This window comes from Aphelocoma coerulescens, chromosome 1 (genome assembly GCF_041296385.1).
Source record: "Aphelocoma coerulescens isolate FSJ_1873_10779 chromosome 1, UR_Acoe_1.0, whole genome shotgun sequence".
Lineage (NCBI taxonomy): Eukaryota > Metazoa > Chordata > Aves > Passeriformes > Corvidae > Aphelocoma > Aphelocoma coerulescens.
In genome coordinates, this window is record NC_091013.1 from 5,096,578 (window position 1) to 5,118,271 (window position 21,694).

The following is a 21,694-nucleotide window of genomic DNA, read 5'->3' on the forward strand; positions in this document are numbered from 1 at the left end:
GGTTTAACCACTAGAAAAAAATAGTTCAAATACCAGGGAGAGGAGTGTTGTTTCCCTCTCTGCAGCAGTGGTATCCCCTCCCTTTTAATGATTTGTGTGTGTTTTCCAGTCAGACAAGGCAGACTGGAAAACATCTAAAGGAAGGATTTACACCTTCCAGCAAAGCTTCCTTTCTCTGCTCACTTTGCACAGAGCCCTTCAAAGCAATCCACAGGCACACATGGTCTCAACTGAAGCTCAGGAACTGCTGTGTGCAGAAAAGGAAACATGAAATGGAATAGGAAAGGAGAACTTGCAGGAAGAAGAACAAAAAGGCCTGAGCCATCTGCCAGATATCACATCTCATGTCACTCCCACGCACCACGATCTGCCATGAGTTCAAGTGTTGGAAGAAAATTTGGGTTTCTTCCAGGACAGCAGGCAGGGCGAGGATCACAGGAGTGCCTGCAGCCAGTAGAGATCACTGTCAAGGTCTATCTCTCCTAAGCTGAAGAAAAATATCCCTCAGGAATAGGAATTGCCATGGCAGTCTCTGATCCTTTAGAAGTTTAACAATATTGACATATAGGATCTGCAGCCAAGCACTGAAGGCAGTTACCTGTGTCCTCCTCAGATTTTCCTTCCATGAGAAAATGGGGTTTTTTGTGCACATGGACTCCTACCACTCAGCATCAAAGCTGCTGAAGAGAAGGTAGGGTTGGGTAAAAACCTCTGTGGTGAGCAGGAGTGTCACAGGTGACCTGCCCCATCAGCCCTGCACACCCACAGCCTCCTGCATCCTTGGAAGTGTGTTCATGCCTCATCCCTGGAGGTGTTCAGGGCCAGGTTGGATGGGGCTTTTAGCAGAAGGGCTTGGAACTGGATGATCTTCAAACTCCCTTCCAACCCAAACCATTCTGTAATTCCAAGATGCCCAAATCTGCCCAGGGCCAGGTCAGAGCATCAGAGCAATACTTGCCCAGAAGGCTTGGCTAAAATAATGTTCTGGTGACACAAAAAGAACCTGCTTTGAGCTCACACCACCTCCTCAGTATTACCTGGTGACATGCAGAAATGATTCAGTACAGGCTCCTGCTGCAGATTCAAATTAGTTCAAAAATGTTGGAGTTTGCATTGGATCTGCAAACTTCATCATGGGATGATTTCTTTATCACAGCTAGCAAAACATCTAGTTCAGAACCTTTTCTTCCTGTCCTGTCTGGTTCACACAGTCTGAATACAAGCCTGTTTCTGGTAGTATTTTACAGAATCTGCACACCAGCAAACTCTACTCCTAAATAAAAGCTACTCTGAGGCTGGAGCTTCCTTAAGTGCTTCCCCACCTCCTTTCCCTAGAGCTCCTCTTCAATTAAATGAACACTACAAGAATTACAAAGTTTTGAAGGCCACCATCACACCACAGGTGCCTCATTCTCCAAGCCACCTCTCCTACCCAATATCAAAGCACTTCAGATGGCAGCTTCTCATCCTTTCCTGAGGACCACGAAAAATGCTCATTACTAGCGTTGTGCCACTGTACTGACTGTTTCAGGTACAGTCTGGAAGGTTTCCACCCCACACATTCCTTCAGAAGACTGAAATTACAGGGTTTTTCCTCACAGCTTCCCATCAGCATGGGATTTAGGGAAACCACCAGGAAATTTCCCTACCTGTTGTTGAGCTCTATTACTGACATTCAGCATCCTTCAGAGGAGAAGGGGAAGGTAGAAGCTGTCAGCAGACCAAGCAGCTGGGCCACACATCTGCATTTGAATGCAAAAATTCTACGTGTCCAGACACTCCAGAGAGAACCACTCACAGTGCACAGGTTAAATCTGAGTACTTTTAATGGGCTGTACAGATTTCCACACCTGGTTTTGTGAAGGACACGATGTTCCACATGAACATGATACCATCTGGCAGATGAACACCATCTTCTGCCCTGTGATGCAGCAACAAGTGGCCCCATAAGGCTCTTACTGACAACTTCTCAAGAAGATGTGTCTCTTGGATAATTAGAGTATGGAAAAGTTCTCCATGAAAAAAGCAGGATGCACTCCAAACTCTGCTCTCACATGATTTTCAGACACAGCAGAATCATGTTGCAATGGAAGGCGCTTCCAGTAACACAAAGTTGACTGACACATTTTACTTTTACTTTGCAGCATACAAAATTAACTTTTGCACTTCTTCCTATAGAAATATCCCATAAGTAAGACATAATGGATTGGAAGCCAGGCAAAATCCCAACCATATGAATGGAAGTTAAAGGATAAAAACAGAGAAGGGAAAGTCTCAGTTAAAACATCTCATATCCAGCAAGAATTTTTTCTACATTCCCCTCCCCATACCCAGGTACACTTAGTTAGTTACATTAACTAACAGACTTTTTTAAAAGTTTAAAAAAAAAACCCAAACAACCCAAACCAAAAGTAATCAAAAAAAAGTTGCATCCACTTTAATCAGTGTGTCTCCACCTGAAGAAGAAAGCCTGAACACAGCAGGCAAAAAGAAAATCCCGTTTCAAGGAAAATACCATCTCCAATATTCATGTAACATGCATCAGAGATTCCCAGGACTGAACTAACACTGTATTCTGCTAGAAAGTTTAGGTATGTTGTAAATGCATTATTTGCTGCAAACATGATATTGTCACATCAGCCTGCCTGAAAACCTGAATAAAATTTTAAACCAGTCCTTTTGCATAATTCACTTCATATGTAAAAAGTCCACAGCTGGATCACTTTCTTTCCTCAAGGCAAAAGTCACAAGCTCACAACAGTCATAGTGAGGGCTCTTCAGTCTTCATCTTTTTTTTTGCCTGTCCATTGGAACCACGCTGCAGATCCTGCCTTTTCTTTTTCTGCTGCTGTGACCTCTCCTCCTTCCTCTGCAGGTACTCGTCCATGTTATCAAAGGAGGCCTTGTAGAGGTTGCTGTAGTAGCTCTCTGCACCAACAGAACCTGCAGGTGGGCAAAGCAAGAACACAGGTGTTAATTCCCTTAAGAGGTCTCATCGATTACTTCCTGGAGTGTCATTTTAGATGGTGGAATTCCAATTCATTTACTGTGGTCCTATCCACTGTATCAGCCTTCCAAAGTACCTCGAGGGACTTCAAGAGAGCTGGACAAGGATTTTCACCCAGGCATGTAGTGACAGGACAAGGGGGGATGGCCTTAAGCTGAAGGAGGGCAGATTTAGATTAAAAATTGGGAAAAAATTCTTTACTTTGAGGGTGGTAAGGCCCTGGCACAGGCTGCCCAGAGGGGCTGTGGACTCCCCATCCCTGGAAGTGTTCAAGGCCAGGTTGGATAGGGCTCTGAATAACCTGGGATAGTGGAAGGTGTCCCTGGCCATGGCAGGGGGGGTGGAATGAGATCATCTTTAATGTCCCTTCCAACCCAAACCACTCTGTGATTAAATATCAACATTTACACTGTGTAAGCCTGATTTTTGTTGGCAAGCAGCTGTTCAGCATTCACCAGCCAGGCACAGCCTCCATTTTTAGGCTAAAAAAATAATACAGAATCAAGCACCTGACATTGAAGCAAAGAGAGGACACAGCTCTCCTCACACAGTGGACACTTGCAGACTTCAGGGCTTCTGTTTTTGAACCACTGGAGTTGTTCCCTGGCACCCAAACACTAAAAAGGGAGTTGCCACCTAACTGTGCTTAGCTGGCTTTTCTCCTGAAGTATTAACTTACAAGAAGGCCAAAGGTTTAGACTTCAAATGATCATGTTCTACAGCACACAGAGATTCCTAAGCATTTGCTCCAATGGCTTTGTTACACCTTCTGTGAATTCAGTGTAATATTGCTCACATCCCCTCCAAGGCTGGAGGTTTAGATGAGCTTAGCAGGGAACTAACTGCTATCCAAAAATCCCCAATCAGACTGTTTATGTAGAGAATACAAAATTAGACCAGCTGGCTAAGGCCATATTTCTAAAAAATTGTTGGAATGGCACTTGACAAAGCCAATTATCTCCCATTCTCCACTTTTCCCACTGAACAAAATTCACAATCTTTAAAGGACAAATGAAGAGAAATCCAGCACCTGCTAAGGTTTGGTTCTGAAGCTAAGTGTGCTATTCCACAGAAACACAAATACAGCATCCCCCTGTTTCTTGGTAAAAAATGCAGCTTCTCCTTGCTCAGCAAAGCACAGGTTTTTACTTTTAGTGTTGCACTCAGTAAGAGTTTTACTGGCCCTTGGTCCTGGGAGAAATTGGGTGCTGCTGGTTTGAACATCCATGCTACTCTTTCCTTCATCAGTCTGCACTAAATCTTCCTCTTTAATTTTTCTAGGATGAGTTATAGCACAAACTGTTCAATGTGTACAGGGGAGAATGGCTTCAAAATGGAAGAGAGTAGGTTTAGACTCAGTATTGGAAGAAACTATTGAGAGGGTGGTGAGCTACTGCCACAGGTTGCCCAGAGAAGCTGTGGCTGCCCTATCCCTGGAAGTGTCCAAGGCCAGGTTGGATGGGGCTCTGAGCAACCGGGATTAGTGGAAGGTGTCCCTGCCCATGGGAGGGGGGTGGGATTGGATTGTCTTTGTTCTGTGATACTTCCAGATTGACCATTGAATCTCAAATCCTACAGAAACCTCAAACAGGTGAGAAAAGTCTATAAAAGGACAATATGCAGGGATTAGGACTGGATTCAAACAATGCAACGATCACTTGTTTCACAAGATGTAACTACCTCTGAAGCACTCATTATGCACTGGAATAAGTGCTTATCAAGTGAGCCTCCACTTACTAATTAACAATAATGAACCCTGTCATGTGAGCTGTGCTCCCTTCCCAGCTGCAGATGAGCCAGTGACTGCGTTTCACACTCGTTTGTTCCATGGGCTAATTATGCCCAGAACCTCTCCCCCTGCCTGCTCTCTTTACTTCTCTGTGCTCATTTTCACTCAGACCTCATCCTCCTAATTATCCACCTGGCTGTAACTCTCAAGACTGCAACATCTCCATGCAAACATCTCCCTTCCAAAGGAGCACCTGACTTGCAAAGACTGCACCACCTTAATTACAACTTAATGACCAACTTAATGACAGCTACATGCTAAACCATCCAATACCAGATATTAAGGAGACTTTACACCAGACTGAACATTTCTGCAGCTCTCAGCTTTACATATGGCCACCATGAATAGACCATAAGACTGGTGAGAACTGTAACACGTTTTTTTAAGGAAGATTCCCAGTCTCCCAGCAAAGCACAGGAGAGAAATTTCTATTAATGAAGTTTCAATATATAATTGAGATTTTAGCACATGCCACAACTGTTCTCTACCCTGCAGCCACCAGTGCTTTAATTTCAGCTTCTAAGTAAAGCTGAGTGTTTTTTAAAACACAAAAAATCCTGGGAACATAGGGTGCTTCTGAACAAGTAAGCCAGGCATTACTTTTCTGACAGAGACTGGGAGTGGGGCAGGAAGCAAGAACAAAATGAGCCAGCCCTGACACTAACCAGTGTCATCTGTTGTCCCATCCAGGCTCACACCTTCCAGCCACACCACACTTCACATCATCTGCCCTGCCAAGGTGGACCCAAGCAGCCCATCTTTACAGCAGAGCTGCTCCTCCCATGGCTGTTCCATCCTGTTTCCACTACATCTGTGACCAAGTCTCACACCCAGGCAGGAGACAAGACAACAAACACCAGTATCTGATACCACAGCAGCAAGACAGACTCCAGCAGCTCTGCCAGAGGGTGTTTGGATACATCCCTGTGATAAGGTGTCTATGGCAAAGTTATAAGGCTGCAATTCAGCTCTAAATACCTACATCATTCTGTGATAACAGTGACCCAAACACACTTCATTATCTGCACTGACTTCCACACCAGACAGTGTGATGAAACTGAGCAAACAAAGATTGAGTGACTTCAACAGCCAGCTGAACTGACCTGAACTCCAATCTTGTTCCTAAATCTTATGCTTCAGCTGTAAAATCTGCATTCCCATAACCTTTAGGCCAAATTTCTCACCTTCAAATACTGTCCAGTTGTCTTGAATATATTTTGACATCTTCTGTAATCCTCTGTCATCAGTTACAGCCTGGGAAAAGAAGGAATGCTGCATGTCATTTAGGGATTAGACAATTTTGTGTTTCACAGCATGCTGAAAAATGCAACAGCTCTCAGAAGAGTGCAGTGAAACAGAGCAAGTGTAAAACCTCCATGATCTCTCCCAGGCTCCTTTTTTCAAGAGCTGTTTTTGAAACCTGGCCTGAGATCTCAAGTTCTGCTAGGAAAGCTTTGCCATTTGAACAAAAAAAGAATTGATTCCCACTTACTAATCTGTGAGGAAAAGAAATATCCCAGGAAACACGTTAAGGTCAAAGAACATACTCAGAAGTTTCATTTAAAACCACTTCACAACCAGACCAGAATTAGCTGGGGACTTACAAGGATAACAGATGAGTTTCCAGTTGTTTAACAGGCAATAAAAGAGAACTTGATAGCACATACCCCAAATTTGATTCCCTGTACTCAGTGAAAATGAAGTAACTCGCTTAAGCTCCCAAAATGCCTTGTCCTGCAAAGGATCCCTCAGAGGCAAGCACAAGGAAAGCTGTGTGGAAAGCATTCCTGAGCAAAAGGGATTTTGTTGGTTTGTGGTTTGGGTTTTTTTAAAAATCATCAAGTGTAGCCCACAGAAAGCTCAGGCAATGGTTTAAAGTACTGAGTGCTGACAAGCACTCTGATCCTGCTGTGCCAGATGGCAGCTTTAGCTGAGAACAAACAGACTGGTGTTCATAACAAGCTCTTCACACCTTTGCATTATACACAGGTGAGAAGAATGAGATGTGTATCTATGGCTTTTACTCCATCTCAAGGCAGAGAGAAAGGTGCCTTTTAACTTTCATGGAACAGCAAACTCCACTTCTGCTGTGGCCTCAAGACATCACCAAATAACTCAGGATTTTTCAGCATTAAAAAAGTACCTTCCACTGTCCATCACATGCTCTGTACAAAAGAAGAGGAGCTTCCTTGTCTTCCTGCAAAATCCACAGAGCTCCTGTTTCCTCAAATGCAATGTCCCAACCTCTGTGTTTCAGAGAGACTTGCTGTTTGTAAACCAGCTGCTGGGCAGTGGCATCGAGCTGAAAGATGTAGACTGTGGGAATACTTTTGAGAGGAAAAACTTAATTACCATTATTACCGAATCCACCTACAACCATCACTTGTACAGCAAACTACAGACACCCACTCTAATTCCCAACAGAGCCAAAGCAAAGTGGTTAGAATAAGCACTTCAAATACAGTTTGCTTACATGACCTGAGTCAGAAGCTGTAAATACCCAACATGTCAAATGGCTTTTCAAGTGTTATGTGAAAGAAAAAGCAGTCAGTGCTGCCTTCTGTTTAAAAGAAAGGGTAGTAAAGGGAATTTCATAAGGATTACTAAGGATTTATATGAGGAGTGTTGCATTGTGGCACATTGGCCTACAGGGCTGCACTTGAAGGAATATACAGCTGAGCACCAGCCAAAATAAAACATCCCCTAGCTCTTGTACCTCCCAGCCTCGTGCTTCCTCCACTGAGGGAAAGGCATCACAAACTGCACAAAATTACAGCAACCCTTGTACTCCCCTCTGCACTCAGAACAAGTAGAGGACACAGAGGCTCCCTGTGAGGCCACAGGCATTCCTGGACATCTGAAGACCCACAATACCAAGTACTGCAGGCTCAGGGAAAGCCAGGACAGCCAGCAGGGAAAGATGCTCTTGCCTTCACAGGAGCTGTGATGATTTTAGGGATTATTCCATCTATTCTTACCTGTCACACAGAATGGCAACATAACCACCTTGACAGCAGTAGGTTATTCTTGACACGGTGTATTTCTATTAGGAATAGAAAAAAAAAAACCATCCTTCTAAGTTAAGACCATTTATGGGCTGAAAATTCACATTCCATTTCATTAAGAGCCTTTAAAATTTAGCAGGTGTCTTAATTTACACCAAGTTAAGCAAAATAATTACCTTTAAACTGCAGTCAAGTTTATTTTTGTACCAGTTTTCCTGTTCTATGAAGTTTTCCACACTTCTCCCTTCCACACTGTCCAGAGATCAAATGTAAAGGTTTGAGCAAACTACCATTAGCAGACAAACCAACAGATGAAGGAAAATACACCACCTTCCAACATTTTCTCCTGCAATGCTAATGGCAAAAACATTTGACATTAAGCCTGCTCAGGCAGAATATCACTCCAGCAGCTCAGATATTACAAACACAAGCTATTAGCTGCTGTTCTGTTTGTTAAAAAACGAAGATAGTGATGCATAGCTAATATCCCTAATATCCCTGCTGTGCTGCCTCTGTTTCAACCTGTGCCTGGGTGAAGCCATCCTGCTGCACAGAAAATGTGTTCTGAACAACAAGGAAAGACTGCCTGAGGCCATTTCCCTCATTAAAAAACCCCAACAAAACCAACACAACAACAAAAAAAATCCTGCACCACACTCCTAATTTAGAAGTTACACAGTTTTACCTGGGAGAGAAGCAGCACCTTTGCTGCACAAACCATTCTACTTGAAATATGAAACAACTGATTTGAGGCTCCTGGAGTAGGGAGGAACTTGGGAGGAACAGAGAAACTGCAAAATGATGTCCTGGGGTGCTTTTTCAAAAGTATCTGTTATATAACATGAAAGGCAAAACTGCAACAGCAAAAGGCTGGTTCTCAAGTGTATTTTATAAGCAGAGACAACACCAACACTGCTGATGACTAAAACCTTCCAAGTAGAGAAGCAGGGAGTTATTTCCTTTAGGGCAGGGAAAATACATCTTTTTGACACTCTGCTGGCAGAATTCTGATTCCTCAAGTATTCTTTTTTTTTTACCTCCACCCCTTTCCCTAACACGACACTGGTGAGTGGCCAGAACCTCTGGTTCACTAAGTTAGGGTGAATCTGGGAGTAACCAAGGATTTTACCCTTGGAGCTACCAGCTGATGTATAGGCACTGTCAGGGTGCTCGTTTCACAGTTTTGCACTCCATGTAGGAAAGCAAAACAAGCTGTGCAGCTTCCAAAAATTCAAGTCAGCAAGTTTAACACCAGAAGCTATTTTGTCAACAGCACATGATGCAACTACTAAGATATAAACCTAACTGTGGGAAAAAAAATTAATTCATGGTATAAACAGAGCTGAAAACCATTTTTTTTTTCTCTCCAGTACATGAGAAAAACTGTGTGATATGGTTTCATAGGGGGAAGCAAGAACAGCATGCACACACTTTTCACTCATCTCAAACACCTGTTTGGACAGAAAAGGAGCACTTAATAAAAACCATGACCAAAAGGACTGATATGATTCAGAGCTCCTGAGAACATCTGGGACTGATCTCCTGCTACTCTGCAGACATATGAAGTTATTGGTCCCTATTTAGCACTGGGACCCAGGACCCCTGTTTCATACAGACATAAAAGATGGTTCCAAATACCAGGTAGGGTGAGTAGGCTGAACCACAAAGGTTCTCTGTAGCTAATATGTCTAAATGCAGATTCTGCAGGATGGAGCCACTTACACCACAGCTTTGGAGTAGAACTGACAGCTCCTATTTACTGTAAGCCACGAGTGGGTTCTTCAGACACTTAAAGGAACAAGCCAAGATATATATATATATATATATATATATATATATATATTAGAAAAGCTGAAACCTGTGCTATTGATTTCTAATAACAAAGCTCTGCCTCTCTGCCTGTTGCTTGACAAACATGCAGGGAAGTGCCCACCTACACAGCCATGTGCTTTGCTAGAGAGACAAAGGGTTCTGTGAACTTGAATTAGACAGCAGCTCTCCCCCAACCTCACTGGAGGAGGGAGGAGCAGGTTGTTTTGATTTGAACCAAGTTTTAGTCACATCTGGAAAGAGAAAGAAAAATGCATCTTCTTTCCAAGTTCTTTCTTTTCCATGTGTGGGTAAGTTAAAAAATCAGCAAAATGAATGTAAGACCCACAGCAGTTTCCTGGTCAAGGACAAGGCTATGAAATCAGTTAAGGAAGAGCTACAAGAACATTCTGTGATAAACAGATGTTCACTTGATACTCTCTGAACTTAAGTCGGTGTTTATACAACACTGTTATCAGCCTGCCAACACCTTAAAATTAACTTTTTATGTCATCTGTGAGAAGAGGTGACCCTATAAAAAATTAATGTACTGGTGCATTGGGGTAGAGTTGTGCAATTCATGTTCTGGACTTTAAACAAGCTTCTGCTGTCAAGATGATCAGATGAGGTGAAAGCTCTGAAGCAGGAAAATATTTATATAGCACTATGGAATTAGAGAATTACTCCCATTCTAGTGGGAAAATGAACTGAGGATCTGCAAGCCATCAGCTGAAACCAATGCTACACTGCTCAAAACACTCCTACATTCCCCAAACAGACACATATTCATCATCTGCCAAGCAAAATAAGCCCACATTTTTGTGCTCACATGACCCACCATTACTGATGATTCCATCCTCATTGTGCTTCAAGCTGTGTTTCAAGCTCCAGTGCATTCACACTGGTTATCAATGGTAAAAATTAAATATAACAATAGAAAAAAAAAAAGAAAAAGCACTTTTATCCCTATCTGATCCTTGGCTTCAGAGTCATTTGCAGACACTCTGCTTGTCACAAATGTCACTCTGGGTTGTGGAGATGATCTGTGACACACCTGGATGCACAACATGACTAAACACATGTCACCAGACGTCACCTCTGGCATTTCTAGCACTAAGACGCCAGCAGAACAAAAGTCTCCTTCTCCCTGCAGAACACCTGTGAGAGTGAGCAGTATCCAGCATTTCACAGATTCAAGGAACAGGCCACCTTGTGGCTTCCAACACCACCACATGTGGCACTGGATGGAAGAACTGCAAAGCACTGCAGGAATAAGGTTTATTATTTAATGGCTGTGTTCTGTTTATTGACCCACAGCTTGTGGGCTTTCCCTTTCTGCCTTTGCTTACTCACACTGAGGTAAAGAAGCTAAATGGAGACTCCTCAAGCAGAGGGCATCTCCAATTTCTCCTGAGACTACATCAGCATGAAGAGTATCCTAGGGAAGGGATTTTATTAGGAGACAAGGCAAGTATTACTAAACTACATTCAAAAACATTCTAAGAGAGTTGGAGATGTTTTCTTAGATCAGTTCCTACCTGCAGCAACAAGTTTTTTGACATTTGTTACTTTATCCAATGCTACATTCAAGGTTCATTATATAGTTTAATACTATTTTTTGATAAACTTCTTTGTAATCAGTGGAATTAGGGTTCAGTAACAGACCAAGCACTGCTAATTTACACACAAGCCCTCTTACTAATGCTAAGCCAGTCTAAGCAACAAGCAACATTTTTAACATTAATCACAGAATCCCCACTTCAGTTAGTTGCTTACTTGTCCTCAGTGATCCTATAAATCTAGAAGGCAAATTATTTTAGAATAAACCCATTACTCCCTCTACAACAAATGCTCAAATCCTGCTGTACCCAGAATATCAGTGGATATCAGTTAGATGGGTTAGTGACTTAATTTTGTGCCTCCCGTTTTTCAGTTGTCAAAAACCCCACAAATAGCTTCTGACAAGTGTCTGGCTCAGGTGTGCTTTCAAGAAGACTTCCAAGTTCAAGGAGCAGGTTAAATTGTCCATATGGATATTACCCTGAATTCCTGCTAACAGGAACTCTAGGCCAACCCAAGATTTCCAGTGTCTAAACTGGAAGTCTGTGATGAAAGTGGCTCCCCAAATGTGGGGAGGTGAAGCAAAGCACACTTCCACTATCAAAACCACAACACAAAGGAGGGAAGGCAGAAGTTTTCAATTCAATTTCTGCCTGGATAAGGATTCCACAGTGGCTTTGCCTCAAGAGCCATGCATGGCTTCCCAGTCACCTGACAACTGGGAGGCAGCTGTGGCCTGCAGGGAAAGAAGTGTTATTAGAGATTCACATGAAAAATCACACGCAGCAGGATGGGTGGTGAGGTGAACTCAAGTAACCCAGCAGATGAGTAGGTGGTTTAATTCCATGCACACAGCAGGGACAAGGACAGTGCTATTTCAAGTGCTATTTCACTGCTAATTGGTCTTATGTCACATTAAATGACAAGGAAAAAACAAAACCAGAGCCCAAGCACTACCAGAACGACTGCTCACATCAGGTGAGCATCTCAAATCACAGGAGCACCCCGAACTTGTGTGTGTGAGACCACTGATGTACAGGCTGGAAGTTCAGGAGAGCTCCTGGGGTGTTCAGTTTTCATGTAGGACTCGCACATTTTAATTTTGGACACTGTCCAGCTGCAAAAGAACCTAAAATAACAAGCCCAGCATTCTGACTCCACAGGGCAGCACTGCAGGTCACTGGTTAAAAATATTACAAAGCTTCTTTTTGCTCAGAAAAATTGCAACTTTAACACTTGAAATTCTGAGCATTTTAAAAAATGGGTGAATGTTTAGATCTTCCCAGTGTCACAGGATGTCTTCTGCCTAAGAGACTACAACATCCATGTTTTTGGAAAAAAAAATTTCAAGTGAAGGCTTTGTCCACTGTGCAGAACTTGAATTTGTGAAGAATTAGAACCAGCTTCTTTTGGTCACTGCTTGGCACATTTTAGAAATTCACATGAAACACAGGCCTGGATTTCAGGGACTGTCTTCCTTTCCCAAAATCCCAGACTACTGTAACAGTTTTTAGGTCTCACATGAATTCTAAACCCACTGACAGAAGGGAAGCACTTCTAACAAAATGCAACCAACACATTTGGCAGTGTCAAGGATCAGGAGCACAGCAAAAGCACCGGCACACATGGACATACCTGGTCTGGTTTGGTTGCCTCAGGCCCACAGATGGTACTTAGCTGACAGCAGTGCATTTCTTCTCCACTTTTATACTCCCAAAGTCTCAGGGTGGAGTCCTGGACAGATGGAAGTGGAAACAAGTCTATTACTACCAGCACTCAGGCAAAGAGAGGCCACTCCTGGCCTTCAGCTAAACCCCGTTTCCCTGAAGAGCTCCTCACAGAAGCTGCTAAATAGTCATTTAGTTAAGACCTCAAAGTGCAGATAAAGCATTTTAATTAACATAATTTCCCCCTGCATTCTAAATTATTCAATCATGCTAATTTTAATTCTCCTTTTGAAGTGGAAATTGGGTAGCTGGAGGAGGGCATTTCAAGCCTGTCTCCAATAGCACAGTCATGCATGTGCTCAGCATTCTAATGGCAATTCTTTCAGCCTGCCCTTCTCTGCCCCCTGCTCTTGTTATCACCCAAATTCTCATTTGATTTAGCAACCTCCTGAAGAGAGGCTAAACACCTCTCTGGAAAAACAAAGCCATCCAAGAACATTTGCTAAGACTGAAATACAGCCATGTGCAGCACTAGAGCTGCTTAAATAATTAGAGGGACAAGAGCCTTAGGGAAGCAAGAGCAGCAGCTGAAACCAAATGCCAGGGGTTACTGTGATTTACACTGTTTGCTTCCTGTGCAGTTTTGGTAGTCTGGGGAACAAAGAATATTGTTTCCCTTCTTTTAGGCCAACTCCATCCCTGTACAGGTGTGGCATGGCAGCAGGATGCCATCAGTTCAAGAAAAGGACTGGGGAGGGAAGGGAGGGAATACTCATTTCTTCAATTCTCATCCAAGCAGACAACATCTGTGCTCCAAAGAGTTAATGATAATTTCACCATCCCCAAAGATGGCTTTTACTATCAGCACAGTAAAAGGTTTTTATGTGATCCAACAATAGAATGGCTGAACACTGAAAAGAAAGCAGAGAGAAAGAGGGAAGCAGGAGGAGGGAGGCCATCCTGTAAACCATGAGATTATTCCAAGTATCCCAGGGAAATTGGCCAAAATACTAGAAAAAATAATAAAAGACCCCAAACATACAAAAAACAACACTTTTTTGGAGAAATTGCAATACATACCCCAGAAGCCGACAACAGCAAGTCAGGACAGTTGGGTATAACAAGTATTTTGCTTACAAACCTAAAGGAAAAGCAGTCAAAAGTTGAACTCTCTTGTTTGATACCCTGGTCTTTAAATACACAATAAGAGAAAACAGCAGTTTTAAAAGAGAACCTTAGAATAAACAAACAGATTTTCCACATCAAGATAATTAGGAGGAAGAAAAAAATGTCACCAGTACTTAGGAAATATGCACTACACAAACCACTGACTTTCTACTTAATGAAGAACTGCATTTCCCCATCTGCACTCAGGTAATTCTACTGACTTCCTCCCAACAGAGAACATTGTCATTTAGATCAAAAAGTGCCAGTGGAGACAGATTTACTCAGGTAGCATGTTCCCCTTTCTCAGTTCATGATGCACATTAAAAACATGAATCAACAGATCCTTTAAAATGCAACAGTGATGGCTCAGCCTCCAGAGTGCCACATCTCTCCAGCCACAGTTGGAGATCATTTAAAAGCAATCTTTACAGAATTTTAATGTGGCAGTTTACCAGTGCCTACATTCAGCCAGAACTTCTGTTTTCCAGAAGTTGGTGATACTGCTTTGTCTTTGGTGAGTAATGAGGACCTGAACTTCTGGGGATCATTATTATCTCAGAGCTCACTAACCTAAAATACAGTGACCTGAGCAGAACATCACCTGAATGGGACACTCTGGCCTTTGGAAACAGGCATAACTTTAAAGCCATAGACTGAAAAAATAAAAGGAAGATATTTGGTCACTGTAATACAAACTTCCAGGACAAAGCAGGCACAATAGATCCAGCAAGAATCACCATGAGCCCCACTGCAAGAAGAAAATCCATGACTGTGAAACAAGACAATTACTGCTTTATGTAACCCTTTTTTATTCATTTCTAACTTAAATATTGAATTTTTGAATATCTTTCAATTAAGTTACACTGCTTTTCATTCTGCAACTACTAATGAACACCTTGGATACTTCCAGGGATGAGGCATCCACAACTTCCCTGGGCAACCTGAACTATTGCCTCACACCTTCACAGTAAAGAATCTTTTCCTAATACCTAATCTAAACCTACTCTCTGTCAGTTCAAAGCCATTCCCCCTTGTCCTGTCACTCCATGCTCTTGTAAATAGTCTCTCTCCATCCTTCTTGGAGGTTCCCTTCCTTGAATACATTTCATATTGCAGTCTCCAGCATGCTGCAGTCGGGTGTCCAAGCAGGAATGCTCCATCCATCCTGCTCATATAGCCAGGTTTTTTGTATTACCACAGAACCTCCAAGTCTGAGTTCTGCATGGAGATGATGTTAATTTAATTAGCATATGTTCAAATCTCAAAAGACAGTTCCTAAGACTTCCCTTCCTAAGACTAAGGTAGGTTCCATCCTGAGCTAACAATTTCTGGAGCCTCTTGTGACCAGCATTTGGAGGGAGATGATTCTGCTCCTCTGCTCTGGTGAGAACACTCCCAGAGGAGTGCTGTGCCCAGCTCTGGAGTCCTGCATACAAGGACATGGGCCTGTTGAAGCAGGTCCAGAGGAGGCCACAAACACAAGCAGAGGGCAGGAGCACCTCTGCTGTAAGGAAAGGCTGAAAGAATTGGGGGTTGTTCAGCCTGGAGAAGAGAAGGCTCTGGGGAGAACTTACTGCAGCCTTCCAGGACCTAAACAGGTCTTATAAAAGAGATGGAGACATATATTTTTTTAGGAGGGCCTGTTGCAACAGGACAAAGGAAAATGGCTTTAAACTAAGTGTAGACTCAGACTAGACACAAGGAAAAATTTTTTTTACAATGAAGTTCGTGAAACACAGGCTGACCAGAGAGGTGGTAGAGCCCAATCCCTGGAAACATTCAAGGCCAGCTTGGACAGAGCTCTGAACAACTTGCCCTTATTGAAGATGTCCCTGCTCAGGGCAGGAAGCTGCACTGGATGACTTTTAAAGGTCTCTTTCCACCCAGATCATTCCTGGATTCTGTTACAGACCAAGCTGTTGTTTAAGGTGATTTGAGGAGATGATTTCACGCACTCAGAGTAGAGGAAGGTGGCTGTGCAGGGAATGGCTGCACACAATGGCTCTGGCATAGAAGGCACTCACTCTCTGTGTCCCATGCAGTAGGATACAATACTATAGGGAGCCTTTGTCAAGCTGACTCTGATCTTCTCATCTCTGTCTGCAGTTAGGATATACCGGTCATCAGGACTCAGGGCCTGTTGGGAAGGGGAGAGTTTTAGTGCCCAGCAGTTCAAGGCTTGAAATTCTTAACTAGGAAAATAAAAAAGACAAGCAGTAAACCACCTGTATCTCCTCACCCTGAAAGGCAGGTACAAACACTAAGCCACTCTTTTCCAGTAACAATGGAAGCGTAAAATCTTTGTGAGAATAACTTTCTCACTGCTAAGACAAGCAACACTGACTTCCAGGTCCAGTGAAAGCCACTGACCCTCAACAGCACAGGTGGAAGAGCCCCTGCATCTTAAAAAGAAACTTATCACATTAAAGAGCTCAACTGACATGGCAGACTGGCTGAACTCCCACTCTGTCACCAAGACTTCTGAGACTGTAACATGAAGACTTTTTCAACATTCATAAGCTTGTTTCCTTACCAAACTCTGCCAACACAAACTCAGTAAGGAAACAACTAGAGCACATTTCATTTATATAATTAAAAAAACCCCTAACAAACCACAAGTGTGGGACAAGAGCAACAATGAAAGACCCAAGCACAAGCAGGAATGCAGGTTTGTAAATACACAGAGGCAGACACTTACCACATCCAATAGCAGAGAGACATGACCCAGCTCAAGTTTTCCATCTGCTTGAGGTTCTGTTATTGAGTAAGAATAGACATCACCAGACTTGTCTGCAACAAAAATCTTATCCTCTGCAGCTGTGATAACCAGGGATGTGCATCTCCTGGTCACAAACCTGAAAGACAAATGGCACAGCTTGAACTGCTCTGGATGGCAGCTTCAGCAAGTCCAGAAGTTAAACAGACCAAGAGGCTGGGCAAAAAGTTCTCAGATGCAACATTACTGAAATGGCAGCGATGATGAGAGTAACATTACAGGGCTGAAACAGCACTTTTGAGTCTAGTAAATGAGAGAATTATGTAATAGCAAACACCTGGGGTGGGGAGAGGACCAGGAGACCATTAAAAGCTGCATGACTGCATTTTGCTTGATACTTTCTCAACTGAGCACCTCACCCAGGCAGCATGCCAGGACTCTAATGAAGGCTGGTAGACTTCCTTGCACTCTACATAATAAAAATATGAGTTAAACACGCAAAAAAGACAAGGTAGGATTTGTCCTAATAGGAGTCCTTCACAGCAACACTTTGAAACACTGTACAAACTACTCCTCCAGCTGTCACTCTGTAATGTAAAGGGAAGCCCTTCCTGGTGAGCTTTGGAACTCTTTTCTCCTCATATTCCAAGTCACAGAGACACAGGCTCTGGGTTCCTTGTCCAGAAAAAGCTCAGAACTTGATGAGTTTCCCTCATCATCTGCCATCAGCTCAAAGCTCCAGCTGCCAGTGTAGCAGGTACCAGCTTTCTTACAACTACCCAGATAAACATAAGGACCACATATGCCAGAAAACATGTCCTGTGTGTTAGCACAGGACTGTGGGCACCAAGGATCACAGGGAATGGATATTTATATTCACCTACTCTGAAATTCAGTGGCCATCTGGAGGCAAGAGGACAATACACTGTGCTTCAGGTAGGAAGACAGAAATTCTTACACTTCTCAGTGGCTGTTTAAAGGAACACCACAACAACAGGATCACAGGCAACATAGTTCCAAAAAAGGTTACTTTGCCAACCAGAAAGTCTTGCTCTGAGTTCACTGTACCACCTGTGATCTTGAGCACAAAGATTCGAAAGTTCCCCTTTGTCTGACACGAGCTGACTACAAAGGCCAGCACTGTGTGAGACCTTTATATATCTTGCCACAAAACACCAACACAAGCCACAAAGCTCAACTTTGGCACTGTCATCCATGCAAAGAGCCTTTTACCTGTATTCCCAGTTTCCCAACATGAGGTAATGACATTCCCAAAAAATCCAGCTGTGGTCCTAGTTAAAACTTTCAGCAGAAACTAAAACACCAATGATCCAGTGGCATGTTACAGGCAAGACACACAAGGCAGGGCAGCAGGGAAGGCAGGACACAGAATGAACAGAAATTTGGCATTTCTGGTTTTGTCCTAGAACATCCTGAGTTGGAAGGGACCCACAAGGATCACTGAGTCCAACTCCTGGCCCTGCACAGGACACCCCAACAATCCCACCCTGTGCCTAAGAGTGTTGTCCAAACACTTCTTGAGCTCTGGCAGCCTTGGGGCTGTAACCACTTCCCTGGGGAGCCTCTTCAGTGCCTGACCACTCTCTGGGGGAAGAACCTTTTCCTGATATCCAACCTAAACCTCCCCTGGCACATTCTCATGCCCTGACCACTTCCTCACTACAACACTGTTTAACTCCAAAGGTCCATCCTGTACCCTACACACAGAGCCAAGTACAGAGACTTGATTTTGTTTTGCAGCCAGGGTCTCATATTTGTCAGAGACCACCAGAAGCAGAGAAGTCACATGCTCAGGTACTTTCCCGAGAAGCCCTTCATGGTCCTGGTTTTTCTACAGAGAATTGTCATAAGCAGCAGCAGAAAACTTGGAACTGGGGGACCTCTGGTGGACAGCTACAGGCTGTTTCCTCAAGAGGAATGTACTGAAGAAAAGCAGCTGCAGCATCTCTAAAGATGTGCTTTTGTAGAAGTTCACACACTCCCCAAAACACCTTCTCTTCCAAATCAGAAGGAACAAAGAATGCACTCACTGAGCTGCTCAGCATCACTCTTACAGGCCCAACGCCAGTCTTTACCAGGAGTGGGTAAAGTTTTAGTTCTTAAAGACATAAACGCTGGGTTTAGAATAAGGAAAGAGATTATCCTTCCTTGACCAGTGATATAAACATCTGCATTCCCATTCTTGGTATGGGGAAGACCACACATCAATGCTTGACAAATACTCTGAATTCCCAAAAACATTAAATTTGTTTGAGCGAGGGAATTTAAAAAAAAAAACGAAGCTAAGCAGTAACAAATATGAACATTTCAAATACTCCCATTTTAGAACTCTAAATCCATCAGCCATAACTCCATAACAACATGCACCATCCTGCTACCTTACCTGACACTAACACATTCCCAGGAAGGCTTCGTACGGAACAGAATCAGGCGTTTGTTGTCATCTGTCAAGGCAAAGTAATCTCCTGATGAGGAGAAGGCAAAAGCCAGGATGTCATCACTTCCTTTATCTGTCCCTTTTCCATCCTGCCTAATAGAGAGAAGGGGAACAACAGTTCACAACCTGATAGCTACTAAAATCCTTGAGGAGGTTGTTCCCAAACTACCAGGAGCACAAGGAACAAAGTAAAACTTGAAACACCTTTATTTCTGCTTAAAATGTTGAGCCAACATGGACATTAATGCAAAGAAATAAGCCAAGACAAAGGAAACTGATTTAAGGCCTAAGCCTGCATCACAACCTGTTTAGAAAACAAAAATTTGAGCTAGCACATCTTGATATATATTTGGGGGAAAACAGTAAAATGTTTCCTGTTTGGCTACAAGTAAAACAATGTCCAGTTGTTAGATTTAAACTAAGAAAAATACTTTTTTGTGTGTGTGTGTTTTGAACTCTCATGACTCAGAGAACAGATCTGGAGAACTTATGTAACTGTTTTGTGGGTTTTTTCAGCCTTAGATATCTAACAAAAAACACAGGACATTTCCATAAATGTCTTGACCGACAAGAGAGAGAACTGTTGATTTTGCCACTTGTGTTTCTCTAAGAAAAAGGTGCACAGTGGAATGAAACCTTGGATGAAATAGAAACAAAAAAATAGATATATATATATATCCATCAGAGTTAGCAAAACCAACCCTTCACCTGCTCAAGGAGTAATCCTATAGCTTTCTTTTACTGCCTTCACTGCCACACAAGCTCAGGAGATGCACCCTGCAGGAAAAGAGCAGATTTTCTCACCCTTTCTCTCCTAAGGGCTGCTTCTCCGTGCTGCTGCAGTCGTACACGAAGAGACTCTCATCACTGCAAGGGAAAAACAAGCCTAAAATTACTGGGACTAGAATAACCAGGAGGTTCACGATGAGGAGAGGCAACTATTTTGTAACATGCTCTTATTTCAAAGTTATTTGCACAACTGCCCCCATCTTGAGGAGACACCTCTGCCCAAGTGGGCTCCCAAAGTGCTACAGAGGCAGCAGAAATTTGTAATTTTGGACAGTATGCACATGACAAAAAGGAAATCCTCCTCTGCTGGTGAAGTAACGCTGCACTTTGCATATATTTTACTTCTGTCAGACTCAACAGATCTGTCAGTAGCATTTACCCAGTCACAGAATCACAAGATGTATCAGACTGAAAGGGCCCACAGTGGGTCATCTGCTCCCACCTCCCTGCTCCAGCAGGGCCATCCCACAGCACATGGCACAGGATTGTGTCCAGACAGTTCTGGAATATCTCCAGAGAAGGAGACTCCACACCCTCTCTGGGCCATCTGTCCCAGTGCTCAGTCACTGCTGAGGAAAGAAATTCTTCCTCATGTTCAGATGGAACTTCCTGGCCATCAGTTTCTGCCCCTTGCCTCCTGTCCCATTGCTGGGCACCACCAAGCACAGCCTGGTCCATGCTCTGACACCTCCCTTCAGATACTACATGGAATCTCAGAATCATTCGGGTTGGAGGGACCTCTGGAGATCACCCAGTCCAACCCCCTGCCAAGGCAGGGCCACCCAGAGCAGGTGACACAGGAACACGTCCAGGTGGGCTTGGAATGTCTCCAGAGAGGGAGACTCCATGAGCTTTCTGGGCAGCTGTTCCAGTGCTCTGCCACCCTACACGTAAAGTTCCTCCTGATGTTGAGGTGGAACTTCTTGTGTTTTATTTTACAGCCATTGCTCCCCCTCCTGTCACTGGGCACCACTGAAAAGAGTCAGGCACCATCCTCTTGGCCCCTGTCTTACAAATACCTTTATGCACCTTCCTTACAGACATAAAATAGACTGTCATCATGCCTGTATATACATATGTATGCATGTATATATAAAACAATATACATTGTAATATATAATACACGTATGTGTAATTTTTATACATATTATACATATACATGCTATATACGTGCTATACCTACATATGTTACATATGCATGTTACATATAGACACCCACATATGGCATCTATACGTTATGTACATATATACGCATGTGTAACAGACATATATATATAATCTCTATGTTATATACAGTCGTTCACACAGCAGTGACCTCCAACTGGGGGAGCACAACCACGACAGAAAACCACCAAGGCTGGAAAGTTTTAAAGTGATGTTTCGATACGAGAAAACGCTGACAAGGAGCACGGAAAGGCACGAACCGCAGCAGGGCCAGCGGCTCCTGCACCGCCCCAGCACCGCCCGGCCCTGCCAGCGGGGCCACGCACGGGCCCCTGCGAGCCCCCTCAGGGGGCACCGGGCGGCCTCCGCCGCTCTGCCCCACCAGGCCGCACCGCACCCCGCAGAGCCCCGGCCCCGCACGCCCCGCACTGACCCGTCCTGCCCGGGCCGCGCCGCCAGCAGCCGCCCCCCGCCGCTCGCCACCGCCATCGCCCCGCGCAGCGCCAGCGCCGGCCGGGCCCCGGGGCTCCGCCCGCCGCCATCGCCGCCCGCCATGCGCCCGC

The 21,694-nt window shown here is 43.7% G+C and overlaps 1 protein-coding gene across 1 annotated transcript; it reads right to left on the reverse strand.

Moving 5' to 3' along the window:
- Positions 1–1,808: 1,808 nt before the first annotated feature.
- On the reverse strand, positions 1,809–21,686 carry WDR4 (WD repeat domain 4). Its single transcript, XM_069019995.1, has 11 exons — positions 21,565–21,686; positions 19,983–20,045; positions 19,125–19,271; positions 16,703–16,859; positions 16,029–16,141; positions 13,918–13,978; positions 12,806–12,904; positions 7,775–7,839; positions 6,940–7,123; positions 5,981–6,050; positions 1,809–2,943 (listed from the first exon to the last, which is right to left on the reverse strand). Exons 1-11 carry the CDS (start codon positions 21,684–21,686, stop codon positions 2,762–2,764), a joined length of 1,263 nt encoding a protein of 420 aa, XP_068876096.1. The 3' UTR covers positions 1,809–2,761.
- Between the last annotated feature and the right edge of the window lie 8 nt (positions 21,687–21,694).